This window comes from Cervus canadensis, chromosome 18 (assembly GCF_019320065.1).
Source record: "Cervus canadensis isolate Bull #8, Minnesota chromosome 18, ASM1932006v1, whole genome shotgun sequence".
In the NCBI taxonomy this organism is placed as follows: Eukaryota; Metazoa; Chordata; class Mammalia; order Artiodactyla; family Cervidae; genus Cervus; species Cervus canadensis.
Window position 1 is genome coordinate 37,218,953 of NC_057403.1, and position 21,591 is coordinate 37,240,543.

Sequence of the window (21,591 nt, forward strand, 5' to 3'; positions counted from 1 at the left end):
CTGTTGAAATGAGAAGTCACTCCCTGTTAAGACAGAGTTTCGATTTTGCAAGGTGAAAAGAGTTTTGGAAGTGGGTGATGGTGATGGTTACACAGCTGTATGAAGGTACTTAATTCCACTAAACTGTACACTTAATAATGGCTAACATAGTAAATTTTATGTGTATTTTATCACAGTAAAATAAGAATCAAAAGAAAAAAGAAAGTGATGTGACGTAGCCTCATCCCCACAGTCTGATTCAGTGGATCTGGGGTCACCAGTGGCCCCACACACAGCTAGAATGGGACCACTGGCTTACCTGAGGGATTGCCTCAGAGGGAACCCCATTCCCTACACACATCAGAATCTCATTGTAATTTCCAAGCAGACTTTTGTTTGGTTTCATTCTTTTAGTTCAGTTGCTCAGTTGTGTCCAGCTCTTTGCGACCCCATGGACTGTAGCATGCTAGACTTCCCTGTCCATCATCAACTCCCAGAGCTTGCTCAGACTCATGTCCATTGAGATGGTGATGCCATCCAACTATCTCATCCTCTGTCGTCCCCTTCTCCTCCTGCCTTCAGTCTTTTCCCAGCATCAGGATCTTTTCCAATGAGTCAGTTCTTTGTATCAAGTGGCCAAAGTATTGGAGTTTCAGCTTCAGCATCAGTCCTTCCAATGTATATTCAGGACTGATTTCCTTCAGGATTGACTAGTTTGATCTCCTGGCAGTCCAGGGGACTTTCAAGAGTCTTCTCCAACACCACAGTTCAAAAACATCAATTCTTCGACACTCAGCTTTCTTTGTATTCCAACTTTCACATCCATACATACTGGAAAAACCATAGCTTTGACTAGACGGACCTTTGTTGGCAAAGTAATAATGTCTCTGCTTTTTAATGTGCTGTCTAGGTTGGTCATAGCTTTTCTTCCAAGGAGCAAGAGTCTTTTAATTTCATGGCTGCAGTCACCATCTGCAGTGATTTTGGAGCCCAAGAAAAGAAACTATGTCACTGTTTCCATTGTTTCCCATCTATTTGCCATGAAGTGATGGGACCAGATGCTGTGATCTTAGTTTTTTGAATGTTGAGTTTTAAGCCAGCTTTTTCAACTCCCTTTCACTTTTATCAAGAGGCTCTTTAGTTCTTCTTTGGTTTCTGCCATAAGGGTGGTATCATCTGTGTATCTGAGGTTATTGATATTTCTCCCGGCAGTCTTGATTCCAGCTTGTGCTTCATCCAGCCTGGCATTTTGCAAGATGTACTCTGCATATAAGTTAAATAAGCAAGGTTACAACACACAGCCTTGACATACTCCTTTCCCAATCTGGAACCAGTCCAATGTTCCATCTCCAGTTGTAACTGTTGCTTCTTGACCTGCATACAGATTTCTTAGGAGGCAGGTAGGGTGGTCTGGTGTTCTCTCCCATCTCTTGAAGAATGTTCCACAGTTTGTTGTGATCCACACAGTCAAAGGCTTTGGTGTAGTCAAAGCAGAGGTAGATGTTTTTCTGGAACTCTTTTGCTTTTTCGATGATCCAACGGATGTTGTCAATTTGATCTCTGGTTCCTCTGCCTTTTCTAAATCTAGCTTGAACATCTGGAAGTTCATAGTTCACGTATTGCTGAGCCTGGCTTGGAGAATTTTGAGCATTACTTTGCTAGTGTGTGAGATGAGTGGAACTGTGTGGTAATTTGAACATTCTTTGGCATTGCCTTTCTTTGGGATTGGAATGAAAACTGACCTTTTCCAGTCCTGTGGCCACTGCCAAGTTGTCCAAATTTGCTGGCATATTGAATGCAGCACTTTAGCAGCATCATCTTTTAAGATTTGAAATAGCTCAACTAGAATTCCATCACCTCCACTTTGTTTGTAGTGATGCTTCCTAAGGCCCACTTGACTTTTCATTCCTGGATGTCTGGCTCTAGGTGAGTGATCACACCATCGTAGGTAGTTATCTGGATCATTAAGATCTCTTTTGTATAGTTCTTCTGTGTATTCTTGCCACCTCTTCTTAATATCTTCTGCTTCTGTTAGGTCCATACCGTTTTTGTCCTTTATTGTACCCGTCTTTGCATGAAATGTTCCCTTGGTATCTCTAATTTTCTTGAAGAGCTCTCTAGTCTTTCCCATTCTATTATTTTCCTCTATTTCTTTACATTGATCACTGAGGAAGACTTTCTTATCTCTCCTTGCTATTCTTTGGAACTCTGCATTCAGATGGATATATCTTTCCTTTTCTCCTTTGCCTTTCGCTTCTCTTGTTTTCTCAGCTATTTGTAAGGCTTCCTCAGACAACCGTTTTGCCTTTTTGTATTTCTTTTTCTTGGGGATGATCTTGACCACTGCCTCCTGTACAGTGTCACGAACCTCCGTCTGTAGTTCTTCAGGCACTCTGTCTATCAGGTCTAATCCCTTGAATCTATTTGCCACTTCCACTGTATAATCATAAGGGTTTTGATTTACGTCATACCCAAATGATCTAGTGGGTTTCCCTACTTTCTTCAATTTAAATCTGAATTTGGCAATAAGGAGTTCATGATCTGAGCCACAGTCAGCTCCCAGTCTTGTTTTTGCCGACTGTATAGAGCTTCTCCATCTTCTGCTGCAAAGAATATCATCAGTCTGATTTTGGTATTGACTATGTGGTGATGTCCATGGCCTTCTACTCATGATTAATTGGATTACTGTGATATTGAATGATTTGCCTTGGAAACAGAGATCATTCTGTCATTTTTGAGATTGTACCCAAGTACTGCATTGTGTCCACATAATGCAGTACTTCATTTTTTCATTTTATAATCCTTGTAATCAGAAGGGAAAATGCTACAAAAAGTAAGACACATTCATTGTTGAAAATATGGCAAAGTTCATAAAACAAAAATCATTCACAGTTCTATCAATTTATAACCATTATTAAATTAGGTCCTTCAGTTACGTCCTCTCTGTGGAGTATGGTCATTGATGTAGATATCCTTTATAGTCTCATACATATTTACTTTTCTTGTGCTTTTTTGGGTTTATTTTAAAGGATATTGATGTCGTGCTTCACGTATTGTTTTCCCCCTTTCAAGGAATACATGGTGATGTCTTTCAGGTCGTTGAGGGCCTTCTACTCGTGGTTTTCAGTGGCTCCATAGTGTTGTTGATCTGACCCACTACTGTGATTGAATATGTATCTCATTTCCCAGTTTTTCACTATCATGGTCAACATTGGCCTGGACATTTTTATATAAAAATATCCTTGTAAATATCCTTGTTGTTAGCACTGCTGCTGCTGCCTGTTTGGTAGTTTCTTGTTGGTATTTTGGTTTCTAGTGAACATTTTCCTATGTTTGCTACCATAAACTTTAAAATTATAATGTATATAGCACCTGGGCTCCCCGGGTAGCTCAAATGGTAAACAATCTGCCTGCAATGCAGGAGACCTGGGTTGGAAAGATCCCCTGGAGAAGGGCATGGCAACCCACTACAGTATTCTTGCCTGGAGAATTCCATGGACAGGGGATCCTGGCAGGCTGTAGTACATGGGGTCGCAAAGAGTCAGACATGACTGGGAGACTAACACTTTCACTTTCATAGCACCTAGGTAGTTCTCTTTTGTCTTTTAACTGTAATATAATAACACTCCTTTTTCTTTCTGTAATATAGTATTAGAGAACCATGAACTTGTACAGTTAAGGCCCTGAAGGTTAAATGGTTTGACCAGAGTCACACAGAAAATTAAGTATAGCAGGACAGGAATTTGAACACAGCTGTACTTATTTTTCATCTCTCCTCCTCCTAGTAGACAGATACTGCTAATATCCTTAGTCTCCATGGGAGAAGTTTCTGCAGCGTTCCCCTATGGAGCAGTGTGTCTCTTGTCCTGCGTGGCAGAGAACTTGCTGCTTCCAAATCATCCCAGGAAATTGCCTCTGCTGAGCATGCCCTCCCCTAATCGCCAGTGTCCTGCTTGCTATTCCAGGAGCCATGTATGACCGAGACTGCGAGACAGTGGTGCTCATGCCGGAGCCTCTGGTGAGGAGATGAGTTGGTGAACCAAGAAGGCGGCATGAAGATGCTTCCCGGCGTGGGTGTGTTTGGGACCGGCAGCTCCGCCCGGGTTCTGGTCCCACTGCTGCGGGCAGAGGGGTTCACGGTGCAGGCCCTGTGGGGGAAGACCGAGGAGGAGGCCAAGCAGCTCGCTGAGGAGATGAACATCGCCTTCTACACCAGCCGGACCGATGACGTCTTGCTGCATCAAGACGTGGATCTGGTGTGCATCAACATGCCCCCTCCGCTCACCCGGCAGATATCTGTGAAGGCTCTAGGTATGGGCAGATGGCGCCTCCCTCTCGGGGGTCCTTGAGCATCCCTGCTCTTCTCTGGGCCTGGGTAGGCCCTCTTGGGCTTGGGTCTGGGACACCTCTCGTCCCTGAAGCAATGCTGAGGGGGCACTTTGGTAGGCCTTACAGCTGCAAGAGGAAATGCCCCAATGTCTGGGAAAGACACAGCCTTTCCCACCTCCCGTAGGTACATCCCCAAGCAAAAACTAAGCAGATGCCTTCAGAGCTGGCCTATCACAGGGGCGGGAGATGATTACATTCAGGCATTGTAAAGTTCGCTTCTGTGAAATCAGAATCCAAAGACCTGGGCCCGGGGGAATTGGCTGTGATTAATGCATTTGTACTTCATTTCCGTGGCATACAGCACCACAGAAAGAAGAGGGTGTGTATCAAGGCTGCCATTTCCCATATTTTGTCAGTCCTTGACTAGACTGAGCACACACCCTTCCTGTCATGCTTTGCAGTTGTGTATGCCAGAGGCAGGAAGGCTGTCCGAATGCGCTGTGTTTCCCCAGCGGAACCCACAGGTTGGCCTGCTCGCATCCCTGCTCCCTCGGGAAGCAGTGGGCTTGGCCATCTCCTGCCCTGGCTGGGTGTGGTTTGGTGAACTGTTCGCCTGCAATTCCTGTCGGGCTGCTCTTTCCTGTGGACAGTAGGAAAAATTCGCCTTTGTCTTACATGAATAACAACCTAATTAAAAAAAAAAAAAAAAAAGAACCTAATTTAATAGGGAAATAAACCAGTCAACATTCATCCAGCAATTCTTTAAAAAAAAAAATCTGTGTGCTAGCCACTGGCCTGGTATCATTCTTGACATTCAGAGCAGTGTTGGGATAGAGCTGTCTCTGCTTTCAGATTTCACATTCCGATCTGGAAGTAACACAGAGACTGGAATTAACACACATGGCCAGGTAAATGAGAAAAGACTTAAGTAACAATTCGGGTAGCATATAATTAATTGACAGAGTAATTGTTGTATATAAGGGGACAGGAGCCAGGTGTCCATCTCTGACCCAGAGATCTCTGGGTCCAGGAACCGCTATGTCATGAGGCTGACCACCACTCCTCCTGGCCACCACCGTGGTGCAGGATCCAAGACTGCTTGTCTTTCCTGTCGTCTGAAGATAAGAGAGTGTCTGTCACCTCTAACCCAATGGGCTGTAAAGGATAAATGTTCATTGAAGTGAGTAGAACAAGCATCTCTCTCTGGTTGTTGATTTGGGGCATGTAAGTTTTGACCAAAAATTATAGATGGTTTGTCTTTTCCAGAGGGCTCTCTCTGAGGGTGTTGTGACTTTGGAGCTATTCACTGGCCCTAGATTTTTAGAGCAGATCATGCTCCCAGATTGAGTTTAGAAGTAGACTAAAGTCAGCACTTTAACAGAGGGCTGGTTCAAGGGAATCAAGCTACCATGGTCTCTTGACTTCTCACCGTTCCTTGTGGCCTGAGTGCAGGTTGGTGAGGGTGTGTGCGGAGGCAGAGTTCTAGAGGCTCTCAGCCAGCTTCTTGAACTTTCAGGTTCCCACAGAGGCCATTTCCTAGCTGTGTAAGGAGAAAGGAGACCTGGAGTTCTTTGGGCACAAGCCTCCCAGGTGTTTTCCTCGTATAGGAAATCGGGCCATTTAATATAAACAAGGACAGCTTCTGGGGTCTTGTATCCCAGCCCTCAGTGAAGTGAAACCATCAGCCCTGTCTCCACACCTCTGTTGTCAGGAGGGAGGAAGGTATGAATGCGGGTCCTTGGTCTGTTCTTGCAGGTACATGATCCCAGGGCCAAGTTGGTTGGGCTAAGAGAGCCATGTCGACTGGATCTGCCACGAGGCACTGCGCACTTAGGCCCCAAAGGAGTCACCGAGCCTATTGCAACCATGAGGTTAACTCCCTGTGTGCTTGCTTTCTTTCTTTGTGAGAATTCTGACTTAGCTTTAGCTCATATGGAAGAGGCCATGAGAACTGCTCTAGTTTTCCCAAATGACTGGATATGAGTGCATAAACTGCTGTAGGCAGAGCACCAAACTGACCTTGACATCAGACCCCACTTCTGGTCCTATTTCTGTCCCTGTCAACCTCTGGAGGCCCCTGTGAAATGAAGGTATCATTCAGTCTTTCCAGCATGATATGACTGCCTCCCTTTACTGACCAAGTAAGACACTGCCATCGCGTTACAGGGGAAAGCCTGGCTTTCCTGTTGTCCCAAGTGGAAGAACAGATTTGTTTAAGCTAAATTCATATCAAAAATAAATAGTAGGCGTCTCCTCTGGATGTTCACTAGGTAAATGTTCAGATATTCACTGAGTTGAATGTAGCTCAGAAATGAAACTAAGCATTCTAAGTCATCTCAAATGTGAAAAACTTTTCTGTGGGTTGGGGGACTTTATTTAAGTTAATTTCTCAAAAGCAGGACCCATTCTTTCTTCCTGTAATGTAAAGCTCTGGCAGTATCTGATTCTTTTTTTTTTTTTTTTTACCAAACTATATTTACTGTTGACAGTAGTAAAGGACAACAAATAATGTACAAATTGGGGAATAAACACAAAAGAGCCGCAGACACCCCGCCTGTGCCCAAACAGCAAGGTACAGAAGAAGTGCAGACTTCTCCAGCAAGGTCTCAGGCAAGCAGGAGATGATGGTGGTTGTCCTGCCCAGGTGACCTGAATAGGCAGCCAGGGGCCGTCAGACAGGAGTGAGTCCGCAGGGAAGGGCAACAGGACAACCATCGGAGGTTAACCAAAACAGACCCCAAAATGCACAGAACTGAAATCACACATAACGTGTAAGCTCCATACCAACTTGGGGAGCAGAGCACGGTCCTCGGGGAGAACCCGGAGGCATCTCTCACTTGTAGCCACACTTTGAAGCAGCTCTTTTACACAAAAACATAACAGCAAAATCAGCAATATTCTATCTTCCTTGTTTACATACAGACCATTGTTACTCATCAGAAGCAAATACTGGAGGAAATCTGAGGCCCTGGCACTGTGACCACAGCAGACGTGTGGGACTTACTTTCTTCTCTGTTAAGAAAAGGGGAAAAGCCCATTTTTGTTGTGTCCAAGCAGTGTCACCGGCAGTTGGTGGCAATGGGTCCGGGACCCCAGACCCCGCCCAGGGCCGTGTTACTGAAGAACTTCTTACCTTTTAAGAAACATTCCAGTGTTTTCCCTTCAACTTTACTACATTCTGGCAAAGCTTACATTTCTAATATTTAGCATTAAAAAAACCTGTGCCCGCAAGAAACAGTAAGTGAAAGTGTATCTCCCATACCAACCATGACCCCAAAACTCGTCCCACAGAAGCACTCCCAGAGTAGTGACAGTTCTTTCCATGACTGGAAGGAGGGGGGTCAACACCTGCAGTGAGAGCCCCGTCTAGACAGAAAGCAGGCATTCAGGCCACAAGCTTGGAGAAAATGTCATAGGAGGGAGAAAAAACAAAAAAGTAAAAACAAAGCCCAAGTCCCTCACCACGCATTTTACCCAAACACAGGTACCAGGTGGTGGGCCTAGGGAGGCTGGGGACCATCACCACCGTGGCACTCAAGTGCATCAGAGCAAAGTCCTTCTGGGGAATGTCCTCGGTGTCCAAGCCTCCCTGCTGATGGGCTTGGCCACACGTCCACTGTTCAATAGCAAACACAGCACAGTGCCACGAGGGGATGGGGGCTCTAGAGGCCACTCCCTGAGAGGCAGCTGGCCACCCTGGAGCCCCCTGTCTGCTGCTGGAACACGTCGATGGTGTCCTCGTCTTCCATCTCCAGCTGTGCTGGGGTGTCTGTTTCATTAATTGGTTGTCCATCAAACCTGAATCGAATCTGTCTCATTGACAAGCCCTGGCACTCGCAGTAGGCCTTCATCAGCTTGCTGAGTGGCGTGTGTCTCTTGATCTTGAACTGGACCACGGAGCCGTCCTGCCCGGCCACCTTCAGGTTGATGTGGTCGTTCTCCGTCTTCACTCCCTCCTTGGGTTTCTCCTCGGACATGGCTGCGCTCGGAGGGCAGCGGGACAGCAGGCAGCCCTGGGCGAGCAACTCACGCTCTCGGCCCGCCGCTCTCCCGCCGCAACTGCTCGCGGGGCCGCCTATCTGATTCTTGTACACTGTTTAGATGAAGAACAGAATAGACACATTGATAGTTATAAAAATGCAGTATATTTAAAAGGGCTCAGAGTCAGCATTCCAGAACACCCCCACTGCTGTTCCACCTGTGTATTCCTGTGTATGAGTCCCTCTATATATGCATGAGAGGATATTTTTCTGTTTTTCCCACTTACATATCTCTGTCTTCTTTTTCTTTTTCTACCCTTTCTGTTATGGGTGCTGTGTCTCTTATGTTTCATTAAGGATATAAGCTTTAGGGACTTTGCTGACAGTCCAGTGGTTAGGACTCCACGCTTCCACTGCAGGGAGCATGAGTTCGGTCCCTGGTCTGGGGAACTAAGGTCCCCACATGCCCTATTAATTAATTAATTAATTTAAAGGATGTAAGCTTTAGATCCTCAATCTTTTTAGAACCAGGGGGGAAAAAAGACATGTTTACTTAACAGGATAGTTGTTGAAGTACTCTAATTTTAGATAAGCTCTTCCAGATTTTGAACCCATGAGAAGTTAAATCGTAATTGTCTCAAGTCTCTATTGAGTGAAGGATCCTTCTTGCGTTGCCCAGCATTGTAAAAGGTTAAGTCAGAGAGACGAGAAGCAGTTAAGTGAGGCATGCAGCACCTATCCACATTTGCAGCTATAAAGCAAATCTATGACTTAGACTCTTCTTCTTCTAAAACTTTTGATGCCAGTCAGAGTACTGTATTTTCTTCTTTTGAAATTCACAGACATAAAGTCAGAAGTGTTGGACCTGCAGTAACAATAAAGAGAGTATCTAGTCCAGCCTTTCTCAGAGATGCTGGGCCAGCAGCAGCAGCATCACCTGGGAAATTGTTATAAATCCCAATTCTGGGCCCCTTCCCAGATCTTCTGAATCTCAGTGGGTGAGGCCTACCAATTTTGGAACAAGCATTCTGGGTGATTCTGATCCACACTAAGGATTGAGAACCACTGGTCTCATCCAACATCTTCATTTCCAGTTACAGAAACCCAGGCCCAGAAACGTTTAAGGTCACAGCATCTCACTAAGCCTTAGTGCTGTAGGGAAAATCACATTTTCCTCAGTTTCTTAGATCATTGTATTCTTATGTCATTTCTGAGGCCATAAAGATTGTTTCTTCCCTCATTCTTATTAGTGTTTTTCTAATAAGTTTATAAGTTTTTTTTCTAAAACTAATGCTTGGACTTATCCTGTAGAGATATACTTTTCACCTCACAGCTCTTTTCTATAGTATCTTGCATGCATGCTTGCTAAGTGGCTTCAGTCATGTCCAACTCTTTGCCCCCCAGTGGACAGTAGCCCACCAGGCTCCTCTTGTCCATGGGATTCTCCAGGCAGGCATACTGGAGTGCGTTGCTATGCCCTCCTCCAAGGGGTCTTCTCCCACCCAGGGGTCGAACCCGTGTCTCTTATGTCTCCTGATTGGCAGGCGGGGTCTTTACTACTACTGTCACCTGGGAAGGCCCTGTGGCATCTTACTTTCTACCTTTATTTGACTTTTCATTTTCTTCCACCTCAGATTTCATCCTTGTGGCTTTCCCGTGAATTCCTTAGAGGAGAAGGAGGGACTCTATGTTTCCTTTCTCAATTTAGAAGTGGTTCCAAAAAATTTTAATGTACAAAGTGCCCCAACATTTTTGCTACAGTTGAATGTTTTCCTAAGTCCATCGCTAGAAGGTAATTTTCTGTGCCTGCTTCTTAGCACTTGTGTACTTCATTAGAAAAACACTGGGTTTGCCAGTCCTTTCCCCATGGGCTATTGAGATAACAAGGGATCATTCCTCAAGCAGCCTGACCCAGATAATTTACTCCCAAGAACACCAGTCCCTTGGGGTACCTTCTCTGGCCCCCAGTACAGATCATGTCCTTGCTCTGGACTCTGTGTTAACATTTATATAATCTTTATTGGATTGATCACAAGGGCAGTTCTGCATATATTCACATGATAATTAGATTCATGGTGCTCTCTGCCACTAAAGTGTAGGTTGTCTGAAGGTAGCCATCATGCCTGATATATCCCAGAGCTTGGCACTGGGCCTGGCACGCTGGTTGAATGACAGTGTCACAAATTCTGGCCGTGCAAGCCCAGTCTGCTGGTTGTGACCCAGGGAGCTGACAGGGCCTGTGACCCAAGAGAGAGTGGGCTGTGGATAGCAGTGATTCTGTCTGGTGGCTTTCAAACTTATTTTTCTAAGTAGCAGAACCTTTTTTGTTTTGTTTGTTTGTTTTTAAAGGCAGAATCCATGGATTTGTAAAACATGAAACTGGTGCTTTTTCTGGGGCTGCTCCTCTCCCCTGCTGTTTGAAATCACGTATCTAGTCCCACACCTCTACAGAGAGGGGTAGTGGTGTTGTCCCAGAGCTGTGGTGCATTACTGAGAAACAAAAACGTGGTCTGGGACAGTTTCTCGGGCGTGCTTCACTCCTGGGTCGTCTGGGGAGTGTGAGCCGGGAGAGGCTTGTTCAACCTGCAGATTTCATCTGAGCTAATGGCACTCAGCATCCATACTTCCCCATTCCATGGAGACAAAAAGTGATTTTCAGCTTCTCTAACCTCTCTTTCGACTTTCTAACAGGAAAGCTAGATAAACTTAAGTAAACTGTCTCTGGAGGCACCCCCAGTATCTTCTTCAAGGTACACACCCTGTGGCCAGCAGGGGCCTGTTTCACTCAAGATGGCCTTTAGCCCCCACACTGATTGCACTGCTGGGTCCCCAGTTCAGAAGCTTTCCTGTCGTTCAGCCTCGGGAAGATCTCTCCTCCTTCCCTGACTGCTCGTGGCATGAAACGAGAGATGCCTTTAGATTCTGGTTTTATCACCACCAGACTCTCAGCAGCCACGTGAGTCCTTTTCCTCCCAGCCTGCCCCCTTTCCTCCCCCGCATCCACCCCCCACCTCCCGCTGTGCACAGTCAAAGCAGGAAGACTCTGGGTTGGCCAGAGAAGCAGCTCTCACAGCGGGGGATCTGAGAACCTAACTTCTCATTACTTCCCTTGTCAGTCGTGTGTTCAGCAGCCAAGTGACCAGGTTCTCCCCCAGTATTGTGATTCTCCTGTCCCTAATCCTAAAACCCCTCAAGTGTGGGGGAGATCGGAGACCCTCCAGGAGCAGACAGTGATAGCAGTCGGGGGCGACTCTCTCCACAGGGCCCCCCTCCAGCTCCAGACCCCAGTACACGGGCCTGTCCCCTTGCCCAGGCCGCCTGCCCTGTGCACGCGGCTCCCTGCCTTGGGCGTGTGACACTTGGCTAGCCGTTCTCCTGGTGGTCCCGCCAGTACCTGTTGTCAAGCTTTTGTTATTATTTGGAGAAGAACAAGAGATTTCAAGAGCTTTGTAAAGGAGGCGATTGAATTATGTCACAGGCGCCTGATCTACATGTGCTCCTCCTTGCCACAGCACTGAGGTTCACAGCACTGGGAGTTCACACCTGAGAATTCCGTCTGCATAGACGGCAAAGGCCATGTGGGATTCTCAAGGGTCAGGGTGGCGGGGAGAGGGCAGGAAGTGAGGGGAAGGACTGGCCAAAGGCACCAGATTATCCACTGTGGGCTTTGTCAGGATGTGAGCTTCTGAAAGGCTGGGCTGGACAGCTTTCTGAGAGGCCTGATACACAATACATTGAATAAGAAAACTTGTCTGTGTTCATGTTGATGTTTAAATACCTTTTTAAAAATTAAAATTTTAAAATATTGAAAATCAGTATTATTGGCCTAGAAAATGTAGCTTCTGTGTGAGTCATAAAATCTAGGTCACAGTGGGCCCTTTTTTCCTGTATTTATAACATCTGCTGAGTCTCCCATGGTGATGGTTATAAACTGTACCAATGACAGTGCTGGGCTGGGCATTTACATATACCGCCTCATTTGACTTACTCTTCTCTTCTACCCTGCATGGTAAATGTGACTCTCCTACAGCATAGTAAATCAGAACCCAGAGAGGTTTAGAAATGTCCCAGGTCATGCAGCAATCAAGTGAGAGAACCAGACTTTGAATCCCAGTGTCTGGGTCCAGAGCCTGAGTTCAGCACCAATGAATGCCCTTTCTGGGCAGTCAGCTGTCCTGGGTCCCCATTGTTTCTACTGCAAGGTGACCAGCTAAGTTCCCCCCGAGCCTTTGTGAATGGAAACCAGATCCATCAGAAGCTACACCCTGCAGTGGGCCACCAGAAATTATCTGTGTCCCGGCCATTCCCCCTCTGAAAACACTGAGAAAACTTTCAGGGGACCAAGGGAATGACACCAGAGTTACTGGAGATACACATACCCGGAGAAAGCATAATCTTGACCTGGCTGCCCCAAGATACAGGTGTCCAGGCTTGCAGACTACTCTGCCAACCGGGAAGTGCCTGTGCAGTGGGAGAGTGGAGCCTGGATGGCACTGGAGGAGCAGCCTGAATGTGAACATTGTTCAGGAGAGTAAGCATCAAGAGAGATTCCAGCCCAAGACTCTGTGTCCTGAGCACAGCGACTAGGCCTGGCCCTGCCTGCCCATCATCTCTGCTTAGCAGTCAGCGCCTCTCCCCAGCCACCAGGTCTTCATGTAAGAAGCAGCCCTCTTCTCACATCAGTGGCTGGAGCAGAATGAATAGGAGAGGGACCACGGGAAGCAAAGGGATCAAAAAGAAAACTTTAGAGGGGCGTACAAAGCATCTATGTATGACCTTGTGGCTAGGCAACTGTAAGGACTCTGGTTCATTCTGAATGAGGTGAGAAGCCAGCAGAGGGTTTGATGCAGCACAGAGATATGATCTGGTCCATCTTAAATTTCAACAGAGTTACCCTGGCTTCTGTGTTAAGAAACGACTCAGGGAAACCAGTTATGTTGCCATGGCAATAATCCAGGTGAAAAAGAGTGGTGACTTGGATGAGGCAGGTGGCAGTACTGGTAGTGAGAACTGGTGAGATCCTGGATGTAGTTTGAAAGCCAAGCCAAGCCAGCAGGATTTATTGATGATTGAAAGTGGGATGTGAGAGTGATTTCAGTGATTTTGGCTTGAAAAACTGGGAGAGTGGCGTCACCATTGTCTGAGATGGAGAAACTCGGGGACAGGATTCCATCCCCACTCCTACCCCTGACCTTGACTGTCTTTTTTTTTTTTTTTAATTTTTTTTTTTTTTTTTTAGTTCTACCACTTTATTGCTACCAACCCATTTCCCTCCACCCTTGTGCACACATGCTCAGTCATGTAATCCCATGGACTTCAGCCCGCCAGACTCCTCTGTCCATGGACTTTTCCAGGCAAGAATACTGGAGTGGGTTGCCATTTCCTTCTCCACCTTGACTGTCTTTGTGAGTGATGCTACCAGCTCTCTATCCCATTTCCTCCATTGCGTACAGACCCCGTGTAACCCCTCCAGCCGGTTTCCTGGTACACACTCAGGGTGTAGGAATCCCCGCTCCTGGGAGCCGTGCAGTTCCCTGCCTGGATGTCCTTCCCCCTTAGGGTAACACCTCCCTGGAATATCTGCGTCCTTAGGGATAACCCCTTCCCTTATCCTGCCATTTGTACCAGACTCTTGAGCTTGTTCCCTCAAGAACCCCATGACTTCTTGGAGGAGTTGAGGAGGTAGAGTTTGAGTTGCACCCCGAGGGCAGTGTCTGTGGAATGAATAATGGAATAACTGGATGTCTTCACCCTTCTCCAGCTTGCTGTACCCAAAAACTATGTGTGTGTCTAGTCCATACCACTTCCTAGGCTTTTAAATTTTTCTATTGAAGATACGAGCACAAGACTTTCTTCTACTTGAACCACACCAAGTTGACAGAAATGCTCCAAGAATCAGTGTCTTGTGGCCATTCGTACCCTCCTGAGCTTTCATCTTGTGATGTGGAAGAGTGTTCATCCTTTCCGTTTCCTCGTGTGGGAGCTGCTCGAGTCCTCTTGCTCTCTCTCTTCAGGGCTTTGTCTAGCTTTGTTTTGCTCCCTGGGTGCCTTCCAGCTGCGGTGCACTTAGAACAGGCTTGAGACAGAAAGGATGTTTTCTCTCCCTTTCCCCTCTGACTATAGCCAAGCATTTTCTGGCCTTTTGACTACACTAACATGTTGGACCAGTGTTTTTTGAGGACAGTCTGCAGGGACTCTTCAGAATCCTTTTTGCAATTACAACTGAGAGTGCCAAGCCCATCCCCTAGAATATATATTTTATTTTCTTACCCCAACCTGATGATCTAATAAATGCATGAACATAAGATAAGCACGTCCACCTCTCCAGCCCACTTCTATTAGGCAGTGTTTTCCAGAGAAACAGAATCAATAGGATGTATATTGAGAGAAAGGGTAGAGATTTATTTTAAAGAATTGGCTTATCTGGTTGTAGGAGCTGGTAGATCTGAAATCCACAGAGCAAATCTGAATTCTAGCAAGAGTTGATGCTACAGACTTGAATCCGAAGGCAATATGGAGGTGGAATTTCTTCCTCTATGGGGAACGTCAGTCGTTTGTTCCCCCCCTCCAAGGCCCTCATCTGATGAGTTGAGGCCCACCCACATGGAGGGTAATCTGCTCTATTCAAAATCTACTGCTTTAAATGTTAATTAGCTCTAAAGGGTTCTTCTCAGCAATGTCTAGGCTAGTATTTGATGGGCACCATAACCTAACCAAGTTGACACGTAATATTAACCATGGTACCACCTCTCTGTACCTCCCACTCTGGGTTTGCGCCTTCTGCCTCTACTCCTTTCATTTCCCTTTAAGAACTTCTCTTTCTCGAACCCATAACTCTTTTTCTAGGCTCAGTCCCTGGGTACCATTTTCTTCTAGGCCGATCACCTTTCTCTTGTCCTAGGCCACCGCCTAGCCTCAGAGCCGGCTTTGCTGAGTCATCTGCCTTCCAGAAATGGGTTTTCTTTTCCCAGTGTGAACCCCCTGGATCTTTGAGATTTCCTGTTGTTTTCTTCTCAGGTATTGGGAAGAACGTGGTTTGTGAGAAGGCGGCAACCTCAGTGGACGCTTTCCGGATGGTGACGGCCTCGCGCTACTACCCTCAGCTGATGAGCCTCGTGGGGAACGTGTTGCGCTTCCTGCCCGCCTTTGTGCGCATGAAGCAGCTGATCGCCGAGCACTACGTGGGCGCAGTGATGATCTGTGACGCACGCGTCTACTCGGGGAGCCTGCTCAGCCCCAACTATGGCTGGATCTGCGATGAACTCATGGGCGGCGGGGGCCTGCACACCATGGGCACCTACCTTGTGGACCTGCTGACCCACCTTACCGGCCAGAGAGCCGAGAAGGTCCACGGGCTGCTCAAGACCTTTGTGAGGCAGAATGCGGCCATCCGCGGCATCCGGCACGTCACCAGCGATGACTTCTGTTTCTTCCAGATGCTCATGGGCGGGGGTGTGTGCAGCACAGTAACTCTCAACTTCAACATGCCAGGCGCCTTTGTGCACGAGGTCATGGTGGTGGGCTCCGCGGGACGCCTGGTCGCCCGGGGCGCGGACCTCTACGGGCAGAAGAACTCTGCCCCGCACGAGGAGCTGCTGCTGAGGGACTCGCTGGCTGTGGGTGCGGGGCTGCCCGAGCAGGGCGCCCAGGACGTCCCGCTGCTCTACCTGAAGGGCATGGTCTACATGGTGCAGGCTCTGCGCCAGTCCTTCCAGGGGCAGGGGGACCGCCGCACGTGGGACCACACCCCTGTCTCCATGGCCGCCTCGTTCGAGGACGGGCTCTACATGCAGAGTGTGGTGGATGCCATCAAACGGTCAAGCCGATCCGGGGAGTGGGAGGCGGTAGAGGTGCTGGCAGAGGAGCCCGACGCCAACCAGAACCTGTGCGAGGCGCTCCAGCGGAACAACCTGTGAGCCTGCTCGTGGGCTCCCGGCAGCGGGCAGGGCAGGACCAGGAGCTGTGACGGGAGGGCTTCGCGGTAGCACAGACGGTATCTTTCATTCGATAGGTCCGCTTGGGCAGAGTTGAATTCCAGTGAATTCGAAGGTGGCCCCGGGGAACTCCCCACTGGTGAGGGGGTGGCATTCTGTTGCCAGGGATGAGAGGCCGGCACACCGCGCAAGGCAGAAGTGCCCCGGGTCTGTGAGCAGGGCCGGCAGAAGCTTGACTGGGGGGGAGCTTCTGCAGCCTGTTTGTGGTTTTAGGCTGATGAGAAAGCACAGTAAGGAGCCAGCCTGGCTGATGCCACAGGCCTGAGAAGTGACGCGAAGCCTTGTTGCCATGCCCTTCCTGGGCTGGGGCACCTCAGGAATGGTGAGGGCGGCAGGTCATCCCTCGGGGATCCACACCTGCCCTCTCTCCACATGACCAGGCCCTTCCGGCCTCCAGGCTACCCCTTCCCTGGCTGGGAGGGGGTTTCTTTAGCAGGTGATCTTTCAGGGGCTGTTGCCCCCGGGCAGAGGGCCCCTGCTTTGGCAGAGAGGAGCCAAGGGGGAGAGAGCTCTGGGACATACGAGAAATGTTAATAAATCAGAAGGTCTGACACTATGGCATGTGGTGGTTGTCTGTTTGGTAGGTTGGGTTTCTTTAATAATGAAAGGCTTGTTGTTGCTGTAGATGGTTTGTATTTTTCTTTCCTCATGGCTCTGGGGCAGCTCCGACCCACTGGATCCTTCACTGTCTAGCGGGCCACCCAGGTTCCTACCACTGCCTGCCCTCCCCTTCTGGCCTATTCCCTGTGGCTGAATCCCTGCAAGAAGTCTTTCCTCGGTGCTCAAGTCTTTCCACAGGACTCAAGACTGCAGGACTGCAGGGGCCCAGTTGGGCCTGATGTTTAAGAGACAGTAGGAAAGTCTGAGGTCTCCCTGGGCTGGAGGTCAGGAGGGGTTCTATTCTTGAAACCAAGGGGTTGGCTCCAGGGGAGCCCTGGGAGAGGAGAGGTGGGGTGGGGGCCAGGGAGGCTGGACGGCATGAACTTGATGAAGGTGCTGCCCTCTGGCTAGGCCAGCCAAGCACGGCCTGGCCTAGCCAGCTAGTCTCCAGCTCTGCATTTATGATCCTGTTCTCGTCACAGGAAGAGCCTCCTAAGCATGTCAGTCATGGTGGAAAGAATACCTCTATTCCTTTGTTTCCTCTGCCAGGATTAAACTTGGACCAGACTCTTTCCCCTTCTCTAATCTTCCCTCCCTCTGCCCTGCTCTGGACTCCTCGCCAGAAAGAGAAAGGCTCAGAGAGGGCGCTCCCTCTTCCTCCTGCCCTTAGAGGAGTCACCTGTTTTCCCACATTGTCCTGGTTTCAGACCTTGTGAGATAAAATAACAGTTACTAGTGTTGGGGTGTACTTACTGTGTGATGGGCCCCCGGGAGAGACACTTCACATGTATTATTTCATTTAATATCCAAACCACTCAACGAGATACTACTATTAATATTCCCATTATCCAGAGCAGAGAGGGACAGAGGTACATGAACTGGTCAGGGTCCTCTGACTACAGAGCCTGACTCTGAAGTACTCCTTCCCCTGTGGCTCCTCAGATTCTAGTGCCAGGCACTGTTCCTCCCTGCTTGGGACCCATCCAGGTTCACCACCTCTCTACAACAGGAATCTCAGCCCGGCCTGAACTAGCACTGTAGAGAGAACCCCACTAGGCAGGATGCTGGGAGAAGTGAAGGAGAAGCTGCCCCCTTCCTCCCAGCTCAGCTCCAGGTCATCCTTCTCTGTGTTAATAGGATGTTGAGATTCCCCCTGTAAGTTTGAGAATTGACCAAGAAAGCACATTCATCCATTGCATCTGACTGAGATGCCCTTATTAAGAAAGGGCCATGCTGTTGACCCACAGTGGCACTTAAATTTTATAGAACTCTGCAGCAAAACCTCTTGTTTACAGAGGATTGTTCCCAGAAGTCCTGGTGCAGACTGAACATGGGTTAGGGCAGAGTTACTTTTATGAGGTCCCAGGTCCTCTGTTGTTACTCCCCAGAGCCTGGGTCCATGGCCATCCCTCAGACAACTCTACCATCATGTATCTCTTGGCTTGGTCCCGAGGAGGAGATGTACCTTGAAGTGGCCTAGACGCCTGTGGCCAAGGAAGCCAGCAGGGTTCTGGTTCCCAGAGGTGACGGGAGTCCCCAGCTGGTTCCAGACTTGTCCTACAGCGCCCCCTCCTGGAGGAGGCTAGCATCACTTACCAGGGTCTACTACTCAGAAGGTTCGCCAGAGTCAAAGTAGTTTTTCCGAGTCAGTGAAAGTGCAGCTCAGTGAAAGTTACAGCAAGAAGAAGAGAACTTCCAGAATACCTCTTGCTTGTTTTCCAACCACCAACCAAATCGAGGACTCACATTCACGCAGACAGCGGCAACAGTCTCCTCACCTCTCTATCCCTAGGCTTTCCCTTCCTTATTCTGCCCTTCATGCTGCTGCCCAGGCAACCTCTCCAGAATAGCAGCCCAGGATCCCTTGTTGCCTACATCCCACCTTATCCCTCCCAGGCTCACCCAGCCTGGTCTGATGGCCATGCATCGGCTTCAGCGAACTCTCCTCCAGGGGGCTGTCTTCCATACTAGTGAGGCTTCTTCCCAGCAAGCCTTCTTCCTGGAAGGCCACCCCGCCCTCTCCTTCAGGAGTCTGGTGGAGAGCTGCCTCTTCACTCCTCCAGGCAAAGTGGCAGTCACCCCACCACCTGTGGCCTGTTCCCTGGGAGACAGGGAGCAAGGCCAGGCCATGCGCCCGCTTCCTATGACCTGACAGCCCTTTTCCTTTCTCTTCCCCAGGCTCTTCCTTACCACCCTTCTTCATCCCAGGTGTTACCTTGTCTGACCTTCAGGTTCATCTGAGGAAACTTTAAATGCTCAGACTAGGCCCCACCCTTACAGATTCTGATTCAGTTAGGTTTGGGGTGCTGTGCTATGCTTAGTCGCTCAGTTGGGTCCAACTCTGCAACCCCATGGACTGCAGCCCGCCAGGCTGGGGTTCTCCAGGCAAGAATACTGGAATGGGTTGCCATGCCATCCTCCAGGGATCAAACCCAGGTCTCCTGTATTACAGGCAGATTCTTTACCAATTGAACCACCAGGGAAACCCAAGAATACTGGAGTGGATCGCCTATCCCTTCGCCAGGGGATCTTCCTGACCCAGGGACTGAACCGGGGTCTCCTGCATTGCGGGCGGATTCTTTACCAGCTGAGCCACTAGAGAAGTCTAGGTCTGAGGTAGTGCCCAGGAATCTATACTTTTGCAAATTCCCAGGCGATCCAGTGACTGCACTGGGGAACCCTCCACCCTTCTTCCCAGCCACTCCCTCTTCAGGCATCTTATTTGGGGAATCACAGTCTAAGAAAAGGAAAAACGTTTATTTTTAGCAAACCTGGGATCCCAAGGTGGGGCAGGGGCTGAGTTCCCCCCTCCACCTGAGGGCCTTAGGCCTTAGACTGCTGCTCTGGCTCAAGCTTGGGAGGGAGGGGAGTCATGGGGTGGGGGTCAGGACAGTCACTTGTACTGAGGAGAGAGTGGGGGGACAAGCGGGGCATTGCAGACACTTAGCATTTTGTTGATGTCCACCTGGGTTGACTTGTCCATCTCAGCCTTGAGGCGACTGCTGACCCCCAAGCTGGGCAGACCCCCAGGCTCCTCACTGGCTTCCTCCCCCAGGGGAACCAGAGTGTGGGTGGGGGGCACATACATACTGGGGCAGGGCAGAGTGAGGTCGGAGCCCAGTTCACCTGCCACTGGCAGCAAAGCCTGCAGTTGCTCCACACCCGCCTCCTCGGGGACCACGGTCAGCTCCGACTCAGGCTCCACCTCAGCCTCAGTCTCCCTGTCCCCCTCCCCTGCCTGGTTCAGCTCAGGGTTGCAATAGTTGATGTACTGGTACAGGGGCCGCAGGCGCTGGGCCTTTCCTACAAGAACCCGGGGCAGGGCAGCAGCTGGAGTGCCAAGCTGGGCCACGTCAGGGGTACAGCCGGCCGGGGACAAAGGGGAAGGCTCAGGAAACGCCACTCACGCTCAGGCCCCGAGGTCACTGAGGGTGCCGACACCGTGCTGGCCGCTACTGGGAGCACTGGGGTTCCCAGACTCTTGCGCTTCTTGGCTTTTTTGTGCTGTTTGGCAGATGGTGAGGGCTCACTCTGGTTATTCTCCAGCTCCTCCCTCTGCAGCGACAGCCCCTGTGGCAGCTCACTCTCCACCCTAGGATGGGCTTGGTGGCTTGGGCCTGCGAGGCTGGGGAACAAGGAGGCCTGAGGAGCCAGCCTGCAGCCTTGGCTCCTGTGCCCTGTCCTAGGGAACAGTCCTGCCTGCCTACCTCCCCAGGCCCTGATCCTTGTCCTTTTCCTGGTCACTGAGGCCCTGGACTGGACCGGGACCCAGAGATCATGGGAGCTTAGTCCCCTACCAGGCCTTGAGACTTCCACTCTGGATGTTCCCTACATCAGGGCTCTGGAGGGACAGAAGAGGGGAGGAATGATGGTGGTGGCAGGGGATAATGATGGACATTGCTGTAAGGCCCCATTTAGGAATCCAACTGGGGTATGAGGCACCCCCACTCCACCTCCCCAGCCCCTAGCCTCTTCCCTCTGAGAGCCCCCTCACTTGACTGGCTTCCTCTTCGGACCATGACTGGGCCTCACATTGGAGGCCATAGGCCTGGGACCTCTCTCCTCCAGTGCCTCCACCTCTGGCTTGTGCCTGTCTTCCTCCAGCTTGAGTCTCTCCTCCTGGATCTTTGGCTCTGAGGCGGGTCTTATTGGACATTTATCTTCACCCTGGGTTTGGCAGGCCTCATGGGCCGGCACCAGGCACTGGTCTCCCATCACGGGACACTAGAGGTGACACATAGGTAACTGGTCACCATGGCCAGCCAAAGGATACAGGGACCAGCCATTAGACACTAAATAGGGATGGAAGGGCACCAGCCCATGCCCCTCCCAGCCTGTGGAACCTGGCCTGGCAGTTAGAGGGTAGTTGCAGTTTGGTCTATTAGAGCGCTATGGCCAAGTGTTTGAAGGTTAGACAGCCGATGGTCACCTCAGAATTCTGAGCATGGCCACAAGGCACCTCTGTAAGCTGTGAGTGCCCCACGGCTGTCCCTTCTTGGGCCCCTGGCCGCTTCTCAGCCCCTGCGGAGTCCATAGCTGCGGCGGATCAGCACCTCCTCGACGGTTGCTTGAGGGGCATCGGGGGTGGAGGGCGGATCCTGAGGGGCCAGACTAGTAGACCCTGAGCGGACCCCGGAGAGGACCGGGTTGGGAAGGGCAACTAACAGTCGTTCTGCACCCCACCCTCAGCTGGAACTACAAGCCCCAGA

At 49.6% G+C, this 21,591-nt stretch overlaps 3 protein-coding genes across 6 annotated transcripts in view; 1 reads left to right on the forward strand and 2 right to left on the reverse strand.

Annotated features, from left to right (window-relative positions):
* Positions 1 to 16,838, forward strand: part of GFOD2 (glucose-fructose oxidoreductase domain containing 2) — a 40,892-nt gene extending 24,054 nt beyond the window's left edge. For all 4 annotated transcript variants that reach the window (XM_043436628.1, XM_043436627.1, XM_043436626.1 and 1 more), the window contains 2 exons: positions 3,945 to 4,290; positions 15,306 to 16,838. In XM_043436628.1, coding sequence (XP_043292563.1) covers positions 4,032 to 4,290; positions 15,306 to 16,204 — 1,158 coding nt within the window. In that variant the 5' untranslated portion in view covers positions 3,945 to 4,031 and the 3' untranslated portion in view covers positions 16,205 to 16,838. The remainder of the gene's footprint in view (positions 1 to 3,944; positions 4,291 to 15,305) is intronic.
* On the reverse strand, positions 6,756 to 8,377 carry LOC122420975 (small ubiquitin-related modifier 3-like). Its single transcript, XM_043436630.1, has one exon. The coding sequence runs from the start codon at positions 8,283 to 8,285 to the stop codon at positions 7,971 to 7,973; it is 315 nt and encodes a 104-aa protein (XP_043292565.1). The 5' UTR covers positions 8,286 to 8,377; the 3' UTR covers positions 6,756 to 7,970.
* Positions 16,839 to 19,512: 2,674 nt separating the features above from the next.
* On the reverse strand, positions 19,513 to 21,512 carry C18H16orf86 (chromosome 18 C16orf86 homolog). The gene is made up of 4 exons (XM_043436279.1): positions 21,312 to 21,512; positions 20,877 to 21,106; positions 20,290 to 20,507; positions 19,513 to 20,185 (listed from the first exon to the last, which is right to left on the reverse strand). The coding sequence occupies exons 1-4, from the start codon at positions 21,414 to 21,416 to the stop codon at positions 19,776 to 19,778; spliced, it is 963 nt and encodes a 320-aa protein (XP_043292214.1). The 5' UTR covers positions 21,417 to 21,512; the 3' UTR covers positions 19,513 to 19,775.
* Between the last annotated feature and the right edge of the window lie 79 nt (positions 21,513 to 21,591).